At 54.4% G+C, this 18,642-nt stretch overlaps 1 protein-coding gene and 1 long non-coding RNA gene across 5 annotated transcripts; one reads left to right on the forward strand and one right to left on the reverse strand.

The window, feature by feature from the left end:
* Positions 1-5,875: 5,875 nt before the first annotated feature.
* Positions 5,876-7,192, reverse strand: LOC116784762. Its single transcript, XR_004356234.1, has 2 exons — positions 7,053-7,192; positions 5,876-6,175 (listed from the first exon to the last, which is right to left on the reverse strand). It is a non-coding gene; the product is annotated as an uncharacterized LOC116784762 (long non-coding RNA).
* Positions 7,193-7,931: 739 nt separating this feature from the next.
* FNDC4 (fibronectin type III domain containing 4) lies at positions 7,932-18,585 on the forward strand. 4 transcript variants are annotated; one of them, XR_004356320.1, is made up of 7 exons: positions 7,960-8,080; positions 13,227-13,342; positions 13,855-14,059; positions 14,895-14,984; positions 15,127-15,232; positions 16,215-16,348; positions 17,307-18,585. XR_004356320.1 is itself a non-coding variant. In XM_032684049.1 (6 exons), the coding sequence occupies exons 1-6, from the start codon at positions 8,008-8,010 to the stop codon at positions 17,340-17,342; spliced, it is 654 nt and encodes a 217-aa protein (XP_032539940.1). In that variant the 5' UTR covers positions 7,932-8,007; the 3' UTR covers positions 17,343-18,585. The 4 variants fall into 4 exon arrangements, 2 of the variants coding, with proteins under 2 accessions (XP_032539940.1, XP_032539941.1); XR_004356321.1 differs by having other exon boundaries at positions 15,133-15,232; XM_032684049.1 differs by lacking the exon at positions 15,127-15,232 and having other exon boundaries at positions 7,932-8,080.
* The last annotated feature ends 57 nt before the right edge of the window (positions 18,586-18,642 follow it).

Consider the following 18,642-nt stretch of genomic DNA (forward strand, 5'->3'; position numbering starts at 1 on the left):
ACCTCATCTGAATTATGCTCAAAGGTCTTCTAAATCAGAGGCTTTTGTTTTCAAAAGGTGCAGTTGCATTTCAGAAGGAAGTCTCTGCCTTTCTTCAAGCAGGTAACAAAAATCAGGTAGTTATTCTTCAAACATAGCCTGCATTGAGCCACAGAGCCACCATAACCAGAACACAGTTCCAGTGATTGCCTGGAAAGACAGAGCCAAATTGAAGGTTAGGAAAATCACAGCCAGTGCTGTCAGCTTTCCCTCCAGCTCCTCCTCAAGGCCAGGGAGGCTATTGGTCCTCTGCATGCTTCAGCAGGGGCTGGTCCCCAGGTGTGCTGGGGTGGACAGTAGGGCCTGTCCCTCACCTGCCCTTGGCTGGCCCTGCTCCCTCTGGGGCAGCCACAGCCCAGGGCACTGCCACAGCCAGTCAGTGTTACCTGCTGGCCTGGGCAAGGACAGGTGGTACCTGTGGTGCCATTTTCCTGGATGGCTGCTTCACTTCATGGAAAGCAGAGACCAGTCCATGCAGCAATAAGGGTTATAGGAAGGAAGATGGCTAATGTGCAAAGGAAGGATGTGAAAGGGAGACAAACTTCATCTGGTTTAAGTACTTGGTAAGCAGGTAAACCTCAAAAGAAGACATTTCCACACATAGAATCATAGAATGGTTTGGGTTGGAAGGGACCTTAAATGTCACCTGGTCCAAGCCCCCACCATGAGCAGAGGCATCTTCTATTAGATCAGGTTGCTCAGAGCCCCATCCAAACTGATCTTGAATGCTTCCACGGACGAGGCACTCACCACTTCTCTGGGCAGCCTGTGTCTGATCATCCTCATTACAAAAAACTTCTTCCTTTAATCTAAATTGGTTCTCCTTCCATTTAAAGCACCACTCCTTGTTCTATTGCAGCAGGCCCTACTAAAAAATCCCTCCCCACTTTTCTTGTAAGCTTCCTTTAGGCACTGGAAGGGGCTCTAAGGTCTCCCCAGAGCCTTCTCTTCTCCAGGCTGAATGACCCCAGCTCTCACAGCCTGTGTCCAGAGCAGAGGGGCTCCAGCCCTCAGAGCATCTCCATGGCCTCCTCTGGACTTGCTCCAGCGGCTCCACATCCTCAGCGTTTCTCTTCATGCTGAGAACCTCAGAGCTGAATATCTTCAACTATTTTTTGCCACAGCTGCATTTAGAATTTCTAAAAAATTTTGAGAAGGTCCCAGACCTCTTTGAAAAGTGAGCTTGCCATGCATTAAACAGAATGGTTGTCATGTTGGCAGTTAGATGAAGCATTTGGAGGAGACATCTGGATTTTCAGGGAAGTGAGACCACTGGGAGAATCCCACAGGGATCCACATTAACGCTGGACTGTTCAAAATGTTACCCCCATGATATAGGAAGTAAATGGGCAGGGACGAAGGCCAGGTTTGAGGATTACACTGAGCAGTAAAAATTAAAAGGTAATCACAAAGAAATGCTGAAGCACCTTAAAACACTAAGTGTTTGGGAGGTGGAACAGCAGATGAATTTCAGTAGTATAAAATGAAAGGGCCCTGATAATCTCTGTACATTGCCCTTGCAGCCCTTCAAAGATGGATTGAATTGGTGTTTAAAATGGCGATATCCTGAAAGCCTACAAGAATACTTCATGACTTCTTCAAAACGTCTTGCTGTCCTACATCAAACACCATCCTTCAGGATAGACTCCAACCACCCTGGCCCTGGTCCCTGCTTCAGAACTGTTTCTGTGCAGAGCAGAGGCAAATCAGGGAGGACACTTCAAGCCTGCTGGCACTGGCTCCAGGCACTGCATCGGAGCCCACTGCCCGCTGTAGGGACACGTCACATCCCTGGCACAAGTGGGTGGCTCAAAGATCCAAAGCCAACCCACAGAGCCTGGTAAATCCTGCTCTTCCAGCCAGGGTGACTGGGTCCCTGCCACCCAACAAGGGAGTCTGGTCTCTGATGTCCCTGGCCAGCTCTCATCACTGGCCACTTTCATGTGAGGGCTACTCTAAGGCAGTGCCTGAGCAGGAGATGGAGGTTCCATGGCACCACACCACTGCCATGCCTGGCACTTGTCGATGCCTCTCCATTGCATGGGCTGCCCAGTCAGTGCCTCATCTCATTGTCCCATGTCCCTGACAGCTCCCTGCCCTAAGCCAGGGAGATACAGGCTTTGCACAGGTTTCCCCTCCTTCCCCACCCCCCTGGCTCTGCACATGTCCATGTGGAGCACTGCACAGTGGCACAGGCGGGTTCAGCACTGCGCTGAGCAGGTGTGTGGCAGAGCCAGGATGGTTGGCAGCCATGTACTCTCTCCTTTCTCTGGGAACTTCACCTCTGCTCCCAGATTACGGAAACAGCTGCACAATCAGCGCAAGCAAACACAGAGAGCAGATCCCAGCATCAGCGATGCATATGGCAAATTACTTTGGCCCTGTCAGAAGCGATGCCAGGGAGGAGGTGTCAGGGGAAAGGCAGCAAGACAGCCCTCAAGGTGGAGGGAGGAGGCTGGAAACCAAATCAGCATCCCCCAGTCTCACACTGAGAGGAGCAACCAGCCCTGTTCTCCACGTGGGCCAGGCCAACACAGGCTCAAGTCCTACCCCAGACACAGAACAGCCCATTCCAGTCTCTGCAGCAGCGATGCTGCATGCTTGGCAGCTGCCAGGCATTTAAAAAGAAGCTGTCAGCACATCCCCCTCGGTTTCATAGTTTCTAGGCTAAACAACCCAGGCTAATTTAGGCTTTCACCATAAGCTGCTTTTCCCAAAACTCCCTCTTAAGGATTCTGTACTGGGTTTGTGTGACAAGGTTTTGGGGGGGGGGGGGCAGTTACAGGGATGGCTTCTGTGAGAAGCTTCTAGAAGCGTCCCCACGTCCGAGAGAGCCAATGCCAACCAACCCCAAGATGGACCCACCACTGCAGCAGCCAAAGAGAGGAGTGAGGGTACATAAGAGCAAAACCCTGCAGCCCCGCAGGTCAGTGTAGAAAGAGTGGGAGGAGACGCTCCAAATGCCAGAATAGGGATCCCCCTGCAGACCCTGGGGCAGCTCATGGTGAGGCAGATGTGCTCCTGCAGCCCAGAGAAGAGACCCACCTGCAGCCCCTGGAGGTCCATGTGGGAGCAGAGACCCACCTTCAGCCCATGGAGGAGGCCATGCAAGACCACAGGAAGAGTGTGAGGACCCTCTCTCTCAGGAGGAAGGAGTAGCAGAGACAAGGTGTGATGAATTGACCCCATTCACTGTCCCCTGCACCACTGAGGGGAGGAGGGAGAGAATTCAGGAGTGAAGTTAAGCCTGGGAAGGAGGGAGGGGCGTTGGGCAGATTTTAAGATTTGGGTTTATTTCTCATTACCCTACTTGATTTGATTAGTAATAAATTAAACTAATTTCCCCAAACTGAGTCTGTTTTGCCCATAACAATAATTGGTGAGTGAGCTCTCCCTGTCCTTATCCCAACCCATGAGCATTTCGTTATATCTTGTCTCCCCTGCCCAGTTGAGGGGGGAGTGATGGGGCAGCTTTGATGGGCACCCGGTGTCCAGCCAGAGTCATCCCAGCACAAATTCCCAGGTGAGTTTTCTCCCTCCCTGAAGGAGGAAGAAAGTCCCTGGCTGGACACCAAACCCCAGAAGAGATACCAGCACTACCAGGTAGAATATCAGGCATCAGAGCCAGACCAGGTTTCTGGCAGGCTGTGTGCCCACTACAGAGGTGTGTGACAGTTCCTTTTGCATGGCAGCTGGTCACTGCAGAGCAGCTTTCACTTTGGAGTGCAGTGTTTGCCCAGTGCTCCTCGTTGTCTTGCTGATGGGGGTTAGCTTTTCTGCCCCACACTCAGTGCTTTGTGCATTTATCTGAGCAATAACAAATAAACTTCTTCCCCAGGGGTGGGCTTTGATATTGCCGCTCAGGAACTTCCATCAGTTGTGTGTTCACTGACCATGACAGTACTGGATAGTTTTGCTATTGATAGACCTGTTAGATCCTTTTTCAGCTTCACCAGACTGAAAAGGTACAGCTTTGCTGCTTTCATGTGGTATAAATTATCTGGGAAAGGGCTGAGTGGTAACACTGTTATCAATACATTGACACACAGGAAACCCACATTTCAAACACCAGATGGTGTCTAGTTGTCCCGTCTTAAAAGGGTATAAAGAAATGATCAGCTGCGAAAGATGACCAGAGTCTGCCCTGTCACAGATGGTGCAGTGCAGATACACAGCGAACTGTTATTAACTGTTTCTTACAATAGAAACTAGGAAGCGCCAGAAGAAATAATTGGGCATCTGGTCTAAATGCAACAGAATAAATTACTTTTCACATTGCACATAATTACATGGCAGAACTCTTGACTTCACAATACCCTGTGATAATAAAAAAATATAAATATCAGTTCTTGGGCATACTGAATTCCTCAAATCCAATTTTGCAGCGGATGGTTAAAAAAAATGCCATCACAAAATAAACACAAAAGGAGGATCAGGAACTATTAATGGTTAGTGGATATTAATGATTAGCGGAGTGACTCTCCACATTTTATAAAGTTCATAAAGTCTCAAAGTGCTCATATCTGCAGCCTGGTCATGGGTCTGAGCCCATTCCTCGGGCAACTGAGGACTTTCCTGTAGCAGCTTTATAGGAAATATCTGTGATTTACTGTACCTTTGCCCTCCATTATTATTATCACAGGGAATCAATGAATTAATTCCACCTCCATGGAGGAGAAATAGGATACAGAAGCCAGCACACACACATGGCTAAGTAGATGGGAATGAACCCTCACAAAAACCTTGGATGTTTTCTTCCAGTGAACATGGCAACAGCTGAGCAGCAGCCACGGCAACCCCAGTGAGAAGACATGGTAGGTAGGCATGGGACTGGTTGGGAGATGGGCTCTGGTGGTACCAGGGCAGGTCTGGCATGTGCACTCTCCCCAGGCCTCCTTTAGACCAGCCAGCAGCAGGTTGAAGGAAAATGCTCACCTGGAAAAGGCCACCTGAGTCACGGCAGCAACTGCCAGCTGCTTCCATAGGCACAGTCAGGGCACAGCTGGCCATGGGAGGCTCTGCAGCCAGGATTTCAACGGGGACAGCACTGTTCTCCCACTCTCTAGGGGCAGACACAGGCAGAACTGGACTTGTGCAGACTTGCTGTGTCAGAGAGAGGAATGGAGGACACAGAGATTTGCACATTCCATAAACTTGCTGATTTGGGGAAAATAAGTCCAAGAGTGCTGTGTCCTGTGAAGGGAACAGTCACAGAGGTCCAGGACCCCGCTATTGCAGGTCACGTCATGTTAATTCCTTTCATAAATCTGTAAATGCCACCTCATGCTAGTTAAAAGCTGACTAAGGTTTAGATTAGGGACAAAAAATCCACGCATCCTTTGTGGGTTTCATTTAATCAATAACATTCATACACTACACAGTATGGGGCAGATTCTGGACAGGCATATCATCAGTCCAAACCTTTCCCAGCTCCAGAGTGCCATGGACATAAACACAGAGGTCAGTTCCAGAGGTGCTGGCAGCCCTTGCCAGTGTATTCAGTACTGGGCAGAGGAAGATGACAGCAGAGTGATGGGATGCAGATACAGGAGACTCCTGCACCGTGGTCAGGACATTTCCTTGCTGCCAGCACTTCTCCAGAAACCTCACATTTTCTTGGGGCAGGCTGGGACTCCAGGGCCCACAGCCCAGGCTGCAGAGGTGAGGATGGGATCTCAAGCCCACTGCTGGATTTCCCCACTGAATTCCAAGTACAAGGCACTGCAAGGCATATAACACAATTTAGATGTTTTAGTTCCTGATTTGTGATTGCAAATTGAATTTTGCCCAGCCAAAACCCCAAACACTCAAATGATAATTAAATGTGTATGGAAAGTTTGCTCTCTCAGTATTTATTATTTATAGATTGAACCCATCAAATACAGATGTGCGTCCCCTTCTCCCAAAGCAGACCGTGCTTCTCCCTGTGCACAGTTCCTGGGCTCACAGAGTTGTCCTGAGTGGCACAGCATGTCCTTCCCTGTGTCCAGCACAACTGATCCAGAGTGTGTGAAGCCTGGGAATGCCATTCAGCCAACAGTGGTTGCTCAGGGTGGTCAGACACAAAATTTCCCAATCACAGCATGATTCTCCTCCCGTCCGAGCAATAGGGCTACAGCCTGGAGCCTGTCCTGTCCTAGGGAAAGGACATAGAAACCAAACCCCTTGCAAGTGGCTTTGGGGGGATGCAGAATAAACTGTCACACAGTGCTAATGTTGTTTCTGCTGTCAAAAAAAATCATTACCCACTGATACCTAAAATTGACAGTACTGAGCTTTCCAAATAACGTCTTTTAAAAGTTGTCACATCCTCTTTATCTGAGCACTCCTGTGCAGGCCAGAGCAATGCTGGGCAAGCCAGGGATCCTTGGCTGGTAGGCAGGCCACGGAGCAGTTAACATTAACATAAACAGCTAGCTCTGCATTAACCATATGGTTATCAGAGTGACCAAGTGAGAATGGGTCTTGCAGAGAAGAGACAACTGGCAATCTGTTCCTGTAAAACCTCTTGCAGTTGCCAGGTCTACTCTTGGCTTTCCTGAAGTTCCCTCTCCAGCACGCAGATAGAGGGAGAAGGAGCCTTCTAACAGGATTCTACTGGGAAAGCAAAGCTGGCTCACCCTGCTCCCCACCACTGTGGACTGCAATAGCAATTAAGTTCAGCACAGGAAGGAGGCAGGCTCCTGATGCATGAAGAGTGCCCGAAAAGCATTAAACAACCTAGGTGGGGCCATTTCGACCATCCAACCTGCCATGGAGCTGCAGAGTTAACATAAGTCCTGCTAGGCTTCAATGTCCACTTGGCTGGAACTCGTCCCTTGCACAGAGACACTGCAGATTAAATCCTTCCCACAACTACCTTGGTCTTCCACAGCTCTCTCCAAAGCACAGACTGATTCTCCTATATCTAGGAAAGACCTCCTGCAGTGACCAGAAAATACTTTTAGGGGCCTCAGTGCACTGAACTATGCATGTATGTGCCCACATCTGCACACATGCAAACACTGATGTACTTTTGCTGTGGGCTGACCTCATCCAGGCCATGGTCTAAACTGCTATTTGGCTCCAGCTGTGCTACATGACCAGGACAATGCAGGCTGCAGCCAAGGACATCAGCTGGGCAGGGAGGAGCCTCAGGAGCCCCCAAGTCTGCCCAAAGCCACAGCTAGGCTGAGCCACCTTAGCAACCCCTTGGAACCATAGATTCCCACTAAGATTCTCCTTCCTGTAAGTTACTGCTGTGAGGCAATAGAGGATGGTTTGGGTTCATTTTCTTATTTCCCTACCACTTCACTAGCCCAGTGCTGCCTCTCCTGGGAATGGGACACAGCCCATGCCTGTGTCTTCATGTGCGCATGGAGCAGCACCCTGGAGGGGCCAGAGCACCCCCAACCGCAGAGGAGCTGTGGGACTGTGCTGCAGCATCAGCTCTAATGTCGGCAGCTATCAGTGCCCAGCAGTCGTGACACCAGTGAGCCGATGGTGCTCACTAGGTGTGACCATGGCCCCACGGCCCAGGACACGTCCCTGATTGTGGAGCCTCTCGCGCTGGAGAGAGCGGCTGTTGGGAACTATTGGGGGCCCAGCACGGGGAGAGCGGGCGCTGGGAGTCACTGGGGGTGCAGCATGGCGGGGCACCGGGGGTTTCTGGAGAACGATACCGGGAGCGGCGCTGGTGGCTCCGGGGATCCAGCACGAGGTGCGGGCGGTACCGGCGGTTTGGGGGGGCGGCTCGGGGGGCGGTGCTGATGATCTGGGGGTACGGCTCGGGGGGCCGGGGCGGCGCCGGCCGCTCCGGGGCACGGCTGGGAGGCGGTGCCGGAGCCGCTGCGGTGCAGCTCGGGGGCGGGCCGGGCCGGGCGGCCGTTCCGCCCCCCCCGCGCTGCGGCCGGGGCTCGGCCCCGCTCCGTCCCGCGGCACAGGGAGCCGGGCCGGTGCCAGGGCTGCCGCCCGGCCGGCCCTGCCGCCATGGCCCGCGTCTCGGCGCTGCTCAGCCCCGTCCTGGTGCTCTTCGGCTGCGACCTCTGCCTCGTGCGAGCCAGTAAGTGCGGCCGGGCCGGGAGGGCACCGGGGCCACGCGTCGCTGCGGACCTGGCGCCCCCCGGGCGGGGGAACCCTGCCGGGCGCCCGCCCCTGCCGTGGGCTACGGCCCCCCGGACTCTCCCGCCGGTCTTCCCCCCGTCCCCGGCGTGGCCTTGGCCGCAGACCCCGGGCACCCCTCGGGCATCCCCGGGACGCCGCGGCCCCTGAGCCCCCTGTGCCTTCGGCCGTGTCGTGTCCCCTCCCCGCGGGACGGCTGCGGCCGCGCTGCCCTTCCCGGGGACTCCCGCCGCGGGCGCTCCGTGACCCGCGGAGCGCGGCCCCCGCATCCCGTCCTGCCCCGATGGAGCTCCTGCCCCGGGAGGAGACGCTCCGGGCTGCGGTGGGCTGCGGCCGGCCCCGCCTGGCAGGGATCCTGTCCCTTCCTGCCGGTGCTCGCCGGGACACGGAGCTCAGTGCACCCAGGGCACCGCTGTCCTTGTGCCCCTTGACTCGTCGGGATGACTCGCTGTCAGCAGCCGCCTCCTGCTGTCAGTTTGCCCCTCGTCAGGTTACTGAGATATTAAATCGAATTGCGAGTGCCAGACGCGTTCTGCTACATTCTGCCGTGTTTTCCGTCTCCTTGCAAGATACGTGCTGACGGATTCAGGAGGAGATGCAGTCAGGGGTGTTAAAAAGGGGCCACTTATTTTTAGATGTGCGGTCTGGTGCTTACTCCCTGCTGCAGCAGTAAGTTGGGCAAACATCTGGGTGCCCTTGAGCCGTAGCCCCAAGGGCACGGGCCGAGGGGCAGGGGTGATCCCCTCTCCATGTCACAGCAGGATGAGGAGGGCACCGATGGAGCTATGCCCCGTCCCTCTGCAGCACCACGTCTGCCAGCATCCCTCGTCAGGAGTATCTGTCCAGCCCCTTTGCTAACCCATGGAGACGGGCTGTGTGGCAGATCTGGTCCCGTGCCCAGCTACCGACTGACCATCCCTCCCACTGCCCACCAGCCATCCCTCCTGGTGCCCAAACGCAGGCTTGCAGTGCTACTGGCTTCTGCACACAGCCCAGGTCTTCCCACCCCTTAATCAGGCTCAAAAGGAGCACACTGCTGTACAGGCAGGAGAAAACCTGTGCCAGGCCTTAAGTAAGCGACTGTGCTTTCTGTGGGATGCCCCTTTTGTAATACAGCTTTAATAAAAAGTGAAACTGGACAACTTATAAATGATGCAGAATCATTAGTGGTTAATGCACTGAGCAAGGCTAAACAGTGGCACACTTTTCCCAAAGAGCCCAGCTTGGCTTTATAGCCAGAACGTGGTTATCAGAGAGCATGTTTTTTGGAGCCCTTGCATTCACAGATCTTTATGGCAACAGCTCTGACCTCAGCTGCAGAGCTGGCTGGACAATACACAAAGCTTTGTCCTTTGGAGGTCTTGTTGTAACAACTTTCAGTGAGGTCTCATCTTGCATATCATGGAATCCTGGAATGGTTTGGGTTGGAAAGGACCTTAAAGACTGTCTAATTCCACCCTCTCTGCCATGAGCAAGGGCACCTTCCACTAGACCAGGTTATTCCAAGCCCCATCCAGCCTGGCCTTCCAGGTCAGGGGCAGCCACAGCTTCTGTGGGCAACCTGTATCAGGGCCTCACCACCCTCACAGGCAAGTCTTTCTCCCCCATATCCCATCTAACCCTGCCCTCTGTCAGTGTGAAGCCATTCCCCCTTGTCCTGTCCCTCCAGGTCCTTGTCCAAAGTCCCCCTCCAGCTCTCTTGGAATTTTTAGGCACTGGCAGGGGCTCTGAGGTCTCCCCAGAGCCTTCTCTCCAGGCTGAACAACTACAGCTCTCCCAGCCTGGCTGCAGAGCAGAGGTCATTTAGATTAAGCACTGTCCCACGTATCCAGGGTTAACTCCTCCGAAGTTTTGACTTCTGAGGCTTCCTGTCTTATCTTTTTCTGCCAGGAGCGCAAATCCCGTGTGCTCAGAAATGTATTTTCTGCGGTTCGTTCAGTGTCAAACTGACGAAGGAACACTGGTTTCTCCAATGCAGAACTGCAGCCTGGACACCACGTCTCCTGTCACACAGGTTCAGGGCTGCTGGCCTGGAGGCTGCACCAGGTGTGTCTGCGATGCATGAGGTCTGGCACACTGAGCCATGTGTGCTGTGGCTCTGCTGTGCCCCCAGATCCTCTCACCCTCCTGCTACCAGTGAGTGTTGTCTCTGCACGGGGCCTGTGCAAGCTCTGGCTAAGTACAGCTGGAGCAGTTCTGTCAGCCCCAGGTGGACCCAGCAGCATGGCCTGTGAATCAGTGCAGTGCCTTTGTTCTCAAATAATCGAGTGACAGTCCCAGGGCCGTGTCTCAGCATCCCCAGCCCAAAAACCTGGGCTGGGCCAGGCTGGGCTCCCTGCAGAAGCCTAGAAAATTCTTGTGCAGAGCTGGGAGCCTGCTACAAGCTCCATCCACAAACTTCTGTGTCAGAGATGTCAGACCCTGTCTTTAATTTCCTCACATACACTTAAAGGTTGGGAGTCCAGTTGCCCCCATTGCGCATGTTCAGGACTCTTTTTAATTCTGTTAGATGTAAAAAGCCCCCTAATTTATTGCTGTAGATGTATCCTGTGGAGCACCGTGTCCTGTTCTTGTCCCGAGGCCAGCTGGCAGGGTTTGGTCACATCCATAGTATTAAGCTCACGAGTTCCAAAGAGGGGGGCACATCAGTGCTACCCGCCAGGAATGGTTTCTGGCTCGTGCTAGCTCCCAGGCCATGCCCAAGAGTGGTTTGGACACATCCTGGTTGGTGTAGATCAAATCGGTTCTCGAACGAATCTCCACCACTGGATTCTTGGGCTGTTCTGACCCCACTATGTTTGCTAGCACAGTGGTGCTGTAGGACAACTGTTCTTACGCCTGAAGGCCAGCAGAACCATGCAGCCCCTCAGACTCCCACACTTTGAAATGCCTGTGCCTGGGACAGCGCGGGGGAGTGGTTGGTTGCCAGCTGACAGGGTGCTGCCACAGCTGGGCTGTGAGCTGTGCAGCTGACCTGACAGTGGCCATGGCTGGGGTGGAAAAACAGACCATGCCCAGCAGAAAAGGACTTGGGGTGCTGGTCGACAGCAGCTGAACATGAGCCAGCATGTGCCCAAGTGGGCAAGAAAGCCAAGGGCACACAGGCTTGTGTCAGCAATACTGTGACCAGCAGGACCAGGACAGTGGCTGTCCCCGTGTGCTGGGCACTGGTAAGGCACCTCCAGTCCTGGGGGCAGTTTTGGGCCCCTCATGACAAGAAAGAAAAGAAGCGTGTCCACAGAAAGGCAATGGAGCTGGGAAAGGGGCTGGAGCACAAGTCTGATGAGTGACTGAGGGAGCTGAGGGGGGTCAGCCTGGAGAAACGGAGGCTCAGAGAGGACCTTCTTGCTCTCTACAATTCCCTGACAGGAGGGTGGAGCTAGGCCAGGGTCAGGATCTTCTCCCCGATAACTAGTGATAGGACAATGGGAAATGGCCTCAGGTTGCACCAGTTGGAGGTTCAGGTTGGATATTAGGAACAATTTCTCATTGAAAGAGTGGTTCAGCATTGGAACAGGGGTCCCAGCGCAGTGGTGAGTCACCACTTCTGGAAATATTCAAGAAATGACCGGACATGGCACTTTGCGATGTGGTTTAGTGGGCGTGGGGTTATTTGGTCAAAAGTTGGAGTTGATGATCTTGGAGGTCTTTTCCAACCTTAATGATTCTATGATTCCATCTGCAGGGAGCTCAGCTCCTGTGCCCACAGAGTACATACACCCTGAGCAGTGGCCAGGGCTGGGGCCGTGGCTTTGGTCAGCCTGTTTTACTGATGGCGTATGGGAAAGCAGAGTGCACGGATACAGACATGGCTCAGGGGCTCCCTCTCATAGGCTAGTGATAAACCAGAACCCTGCTGGCAAAACTACAGAGAGACATTCTTTGTGGGATAAAGAATATTTGAATGTATCTTTGAATCTTTTCCAGTTTTCCCGACTCCTGTTCTGAAAGAGAAGCACAGAACCCTGTGATATCCTTGTTCATGTTGTCTCCAGTGACCCTCTCCCCTGATGGTGTGTCAAACTTCTGGAGATACACTCAATCCCATGGTCTCTCTGAGAACAATTTTTCATATTTTCTGGGCTCTCCTGTCTGTTTTAATTGCCTTTGGCAGACCACAATCCTGAACTTCTCGGAGTGGGAACCACAGCCTTCTCCTGGTTTGATCTGGAGCTGGGTATTTTCAGATGTGAATGAATGCACTAAAATAGCTGGCCTGCAGAAAACACCTTTCCTTGTCACTCTAACTGGGGTTGTTGTTGATGTCACGGCTGACCTTCCTCTTGTTCTCAGGTGCCCTCTGGGGCTCTTTTTCTATCTGTATAAATCACAACACTGACTTTGTGCTACATGGGCAGCTTGTAGAACAACACTGACTTGTTTATGAGAGTCAGGACACACGAACAGCAGCCTCAGTGTCTTTCATGTGTGTTATTTCAAGACAAAATTTGGCTTTCTGTGCAGGACTGCGTAGGGTCCTGCCGTGCTCTTAGTGCTGTGAAATCTCAAAGTGGTGATGGTCAGTCAGGGGTCAGTCAGGTCAGCTTTGTGCAGAACAGCAACAGCTGAGCGTTGCTGCCAGCTTTGCAGCCAGTGGCACTGCACTGCTGGGACAGCCAGCTCTGCCTTCAGCACTGGCCTTTCCTCCACACCCTGGAGGAAGGAGTAATGCCAGGCAGGGGAAATGGCCAGATTGAGTTGCAGAGTGTGTTTATTCCAAGCTGCCCCATTTTTCTGTCACAGTCAGTATATCATTGCTGTGTCTGGGCTGTTTCCTACGCAATTCTGGGTGGTGTGCCAGGATTCGTGATGTGCCCATCCGCAGGACAGTCCCAGAGCTCTGTGCCTGCACACTCCTCACACACACAGTGGGCTGGCAGGGCTCAGCCTCATGCACCTGCTGTGCCACTCCTCTCCTGGGGACAGATTCACCAGGGAAGCTGCTCCCTGTAGCCCTGGCCAACATGTTGCCACAGGCAGGTGTTGGAGAGGCCCCGTGGTGGTGTGCAGGGATGAGTGCCTGTTCTAAGACATCTTCTTTTGCCTCTTTCCTATGCCTCGCCTTGCTCCGTGCCTGGCTCATCCAGACAGGCCACCGTCCCCTGTCAACGTGACTGTGACACAGCTGAAGGCAAACTCTGCCACAGTCTCCTGGGACGTCCCAGAAGGAGATGTGGTCATCGGCTATGCCATCCTACAGCAGGTATCCAGGCTCTGTCCCCAGGGGGCTGGGGACGCTGATTACCAGCATGCTCCTATGTCAGCCCTTTTTCCGCAGTCTGAGGCTCCTCTGGTACCTACCCAAGGGCACCTGCACTGCTGAGGTGCCCTTCCCAGGGCACCCCATCTGAGCCATCCATCCTGGTGGGAGGCAGCAGACCACAGGCTGCACTGGGAGTAGTCCCTCCAGTAGCTTCTCTGTGATATCTCTGGATAAAGATCTTGCTTCAACCATGACATAACCCTTCTTCGCTTGCTTGCTCCACCTGCGCAGCCCTGGGTGATAGTGGCTTCTCCAGAGAGACACCTGGCCCTCAAACCATGCAGGGATGCTGCCTAGCGCAGTGCCGGCCAGCCTGGCCCACCCCAGGGTGGATGATTGCCTGGGAAGGGAGGAGTGAGGGCAGTGTGCCCAGCACAGCCCTGCAGCCAGGGGACTGTACCTGTTGCAGCTGGGAGCAGCCTCTGGGGGCTGACAGCTCTTCCCTCTGGCAGCGGCAGGACGGGCAGATGCAGCGCTTCATCCGGGAGGTGAACACCACCAACCGTGCCTGCGTGCTGTGGGACCTGGCAGAGGATGCCGACTACATCATCCAGGTGCAGAGCATCGGCCTGTATGGGGAGAGCCAGGCCAGCAAGCGTGTCCACTTCCGCACCCTGAAGGAGACCGACCGCCTGCCTTCCAACAGCTCCAACCAAGGTGAGCTCCTTACGGCTTGTCCAGGCACTGCTGGTGGGGCCACACCTGGAGGTCTCCACAGCAGACAAGCAGGGATTCAGCGGCCAGTGAGGAAGGTGCTGCCCTGAGCAGCAGGCTGGGGACACACTGGGTTGTACAGGCTGCTGCTTTGTCCGTTGTGGCCCTGATAATGTCCCCAAGCCCTGGTTTGCAGCCCTCCTGTCCCAGGTCTTGGCACCTATTCGGCTAGGCAGACTGTGGCCAGCACAGCTGCTGCCTGTAGGAAGCCAATACTGAACGGGCTCTCAGATCATCCAGCCTGCAGGCTACCAAAGGAGAAATGACAGAGCCCCACCATCTCCTTTCCGACCCACATCCCTGTTGCCTTGGAGTTGCCTACATGCTGGCCCGTGAGAGATAATCCAAGAGATGATGCCCAGAGAGGGCACAGGAGTCTGTCTCCAGCACTAAGTATGAGAGGGGGTCTTGAGTATGGTAGGGCAAGCAGATGGCTGACTTTCCTCAGAACTTTTCTGTTCAGCTGAGAGCCTTCCTGACCTGCCCTGGCCCCTGCATAGGGAGTGATCTCAGTGATTACTGGCATGCATTGTGCAGTCCCTCTGTGAACCCAAACAAGCTGTTGGAATGACTGACTGCCTTTGTAGCAAGGATAGTTAATCTGACACAGGAAAGCCATAGGATGTATGTCCTCTCCCCAGCCAGCAGAGAGGATATCCCACATCCATCCTTGTTTGGGGGAAGTGGGTTTCTCTCCTTTGGAGTTCCTCAGATCCTCCAGTGTTGCTATGTTCAAGGGTATCTGTTGCCAGCCCTGCCTAGGGTCTCTTCTCTGCAGGTGACATCACCATGGAAGGGCTGGACAAAGACCGGCAGCTGCAGACAGGCGAGATTATCATCATCGTGGCTGTGCTGCTCATGTGGGCAGGTGAGTGCCACAAGCAGCATTCTGGTGGGCTGGGGCAGAGGTGCAATCCAGGATGCACAAAGAGGATGTGGCTCAAGAGAGTGCAGAGGCACATTGATGTGGGTCTGGCATCCTTTCCAGTAAGTCCATTGAATCTCTGTAGGAGATAGAGCCAGTGGGGTAAAAGGAACAACCACAGCCACTGCTCAGCTATCATGGCCTGGAGTATGTGGAAGAGCAGGAGACAGTGTGGGACCCAGAATTACAGGGTGGGAGCATCCCACATGACGGTAATGAGTGGGTGTGTTGCTTGGGCCTTAGCTAGTGTGTCTGACATCTGATAACACTGCTGCACTGGCTGGTGCAGCTGTAAGGTAGGTGATGTGCTCCTGTACAGCATGATTAAGGCTAGTGCCCCAGCAGACAGCAGGTTGCCCTGGAAGCATGGGAGCCTAGTAGGTAAGTCAGCTCCTGACTAGTCACATGCAGCTGCTATGAATGGGAATTCATTGGTCCCCTACTTCCTTCCCAGGAAAAGTGGATTTTGTAGTGGTATCTTGCAGGAATCTCTCCTTTTCCTGTCCTTGACACTTTTCTAGTGCACTGGAAGAAAATACAGGACAACGTGGCACAGGTTGGTGTGCCAACAGAGAGGAGTCAGGCCCACTCTGTGTGTGCCTGTGTGTTATCACACACACACTGGAGTTTGACCAGCACAGTCACAGCTGGGGGCATCACTCCATACTCCTGTGTCCAGGGTCCCCAGGTGTGGGACATGCTGTGTGAGATGGGTGCTGTGAAACCATGGCAAAGTGACTGACTCTACAGCCAGTTTGCACAAACAGCCAAGGGCTGGTTTTTGTGAGAGTCACAAACACTAGCCCCGTAACTTTAGTGCCTTGCTGGAGGTAGTCCAAAACCCATCCAGCTGCTCACTGACCTCACTGTCCCTCTCCAAGTGCCTGAGCATCTGCCCTTGGTGAGCACTGAGCATGTCCCGAGTGCCCAGTGGCCTTGGCCACTTCCATGCCTGTCTGCCCAAGGAGACTGGCCCAGCCTCACGGGCAGAGGTGCCTCGGGTGGTGCAGGCTGATACACGAAGGGTGTGGGTGTGCAGCACCCTGGGGAGCCCTGGGTGCCACTGCTCTGCAGCTGGGATGCTGCAAGGAGGGGAGGCAGGCACGGCCAGTGCGAGGGAGTCCTTCATCCCATCTTTCAAGGGAGTCCTTCATCCCATCTGTCTTTTGGCAGCGGTGATTGCCCTGTTCTGCAGACAGTATGACATCATCAAGGATAACGACTCCAATAACAACAAGGAGAAGACAAAGCCATCCTCAGAGCACAGCACACCTGAGCGACCGAGCGGAGGGCTGCTGCGGAGCAAGGTGAGTGGGGAGGGCTGGCAGAAGGGATGGCATGTGATGTCTGCTGGGGCTTGTGGCCTCCACAGGTTCTGAACCTCTCCAGAAACAGAAACACTCCAGCTTACACTCTCACCCTAAAGACTGAGGGGTTTTAGGGTGCAGTGAGTCCTGGTCTCTTTGGGGCAGTGCGTGTGCCCAGTGGGTGATTGCAGGAGAAACACTGGAAGAGACAACAGGATATGTCAGATGGGATGGCTCTTGCCCGCTCTGTCCTCTCACTGTAACAGACCCTTCACCATGCCCCTCCAAGGCTGCACCTCTCCTGCACCAATGGGCCGGTCTGGCTCCTGCCTGTTCAGGCAGGAGTGGACAGGCTGGGCAGCTGTTCTTGTGGTTCCTGCACTGGTCTGTCACTGCTTACTTTTCTGCCTTCACCACAGCCTACTCCAGGTTATCACCACACGAGTCATTCCAGAGCCCTTTCCCCACCCTGATGGAGATGTTGTGCCAGGCTGTGGATGGGAAGGGAGGAGTACTTTCATCTGGCTGATCCCTCAGCACCTGACACTTCTCCCTTTGTTACCTGCCAAAGACAGTGATTTATAGCCCTGATGCTCTAATGGGACTGTGTGTTAGGTTTTTGCTTGTGTCTCAACTGCCGCCTCTGTCAATGGAGGGAACTCCCCTCACTGTGTTGCCTGACTGCCCCACTGATTCCACATCTTGGTTTCCAGCGGATGTCAGGAGCAGAACCTTCCTGTTGGGACTTCAAGGCCCCAGTTCCCCTCCTCCAGATTTTCGAGCTTCTTGATTACTCCTTGCCAGAGATCCCTCCTCTTGGATCCCTACTGCAAACTGACCCTGCTCTGCTGAGTTCTGCTGGTCTTGGTGCCTTCTGTGGGCTTGGGGGGCTCTGCCAAGGGGTCTGATCCCAGGGGCACAGCAAAGCAGGGCCTTAAAGCAGATTTTTCTCTCATAGAAGAAATCTCCCTCGGTCAATATCATCGAGGTGTAAGTGCAGCACCAGCTCTGCGTCTGGGGTCCTGAGTGTCCTGCTAGAGCCAAAGCAGGCCTTGGAAGAAGAGGCAGCACCAGGCGCCCAGCCTGGAACTCAGCATGCGATGATCCACGTATCAGAACTGCCACTTTCCCGAGGGCACCTGTCCGGGGATGTGCCTGGAGCTGGCTCCCAGCCATGCATGCAGAGCGTGGCCCTGCCCATCCCGCACGCCTGGCCCCGCTCCCTCGCCACTGCGGAGCACGGAGCTGAGAGCGGGTGGGGGGCCACACCACCGGCTGGGGGGGAGCTGAGGGCAGCTGAGGGGGCAGTGCACTGGCCTGAGGGGTGGCCACGTCCCTGGGCACTGGCTTGGTCAAAGCCCTGGGTGCAGCCGTGGCACTGGATGCCTGCCTGGTGTCAGCCCGGGACAGACCTTGCTCTCAGCTGCCTGTCTGGGCTTGGGGGGCTGCCTGTGGAGGACGGGAGTTGCTCCCCTCTGGGCCCTGAGGCTGAGGGGATGGGGCAGTGCAGGCATTGCCCCAGTGCTACCAGGGGAGCTGTGGCCAGGTGGCAGGAGTGTTTGTCTGTGGGGCTGAGCCCAGCCAGCACAGGGGAAGAAGAGTGGATTGCTGCTGGAGAACAGGGCTCCACTGCACTCTGTCATGGCCACACAGGGACTTTGAGGTCTCTCTCTACTACAGAGGACAAAGACACAAATGAGGATGAGAAGTGAGTGCTGGCACAGTGCCTGGCCAGCCTGCAGAGCCTGCAGCCAGGGCAGGGATTGCTAGTGGGAGCCCCACAGAGCTGGGAGAGTGGGCAGTGCCAGGGCATCGCTGTGGCTACACCGTGTCTGTAGTAGGGCTCAGTGCTGGCACATTCAGGCTATTTGTGGGGAGCTGCTGAGCACTCTGTGAGCAGCACAGTGCCTGTGCTGCCTGGAGGAGGCAATGTGGTGAGGCCTGCAAGGTCTCAGCTGGAGGGAACAGGATGATACAAGGAGGCTCTCTGCTGCCCTGGCTGCTGCTCTCCCTCCATGCTCTGCTCTGCAGCCTGCCATGTGCTGGCCCTGCAGCCCTGGACTCAAGCATCACAGGATCCAGCGTCTTCCAGGAATAAACCTCCCAATAAAAGCACTTTCAGGACTCTTCCTTCCAGGTGCTGCTCAGCTCCTGCTGCAGGACTAGGTGGGGAAGGGATGGGATAAGCGACTCCTGCGGCAGGGTCTTTTCAATAAAAGCATCCTGGCTCAAAGGCAGCATTGTCCCTGCAAAGCTGCAGGTCTTGTGTGTGTCTGTGCACATGTATGTGTATC

The sequence above is a fragment of the Chiroxiphia lanceolata genome, chromosome 3 (assembly GCF_009829145.1).
Source record: "Chiroxiphia lanceolata isolate bChiLan1 chromosome 3, bChiLan1.pri, whole genome shotgun sequence".
Classification (NCBI taxonomy): Eukaryota; Metazoa; Chordata; class Aves; order Passeriformes; family Pipridae; genus Chiroxiphia; species Chiroxiphia lanceolata.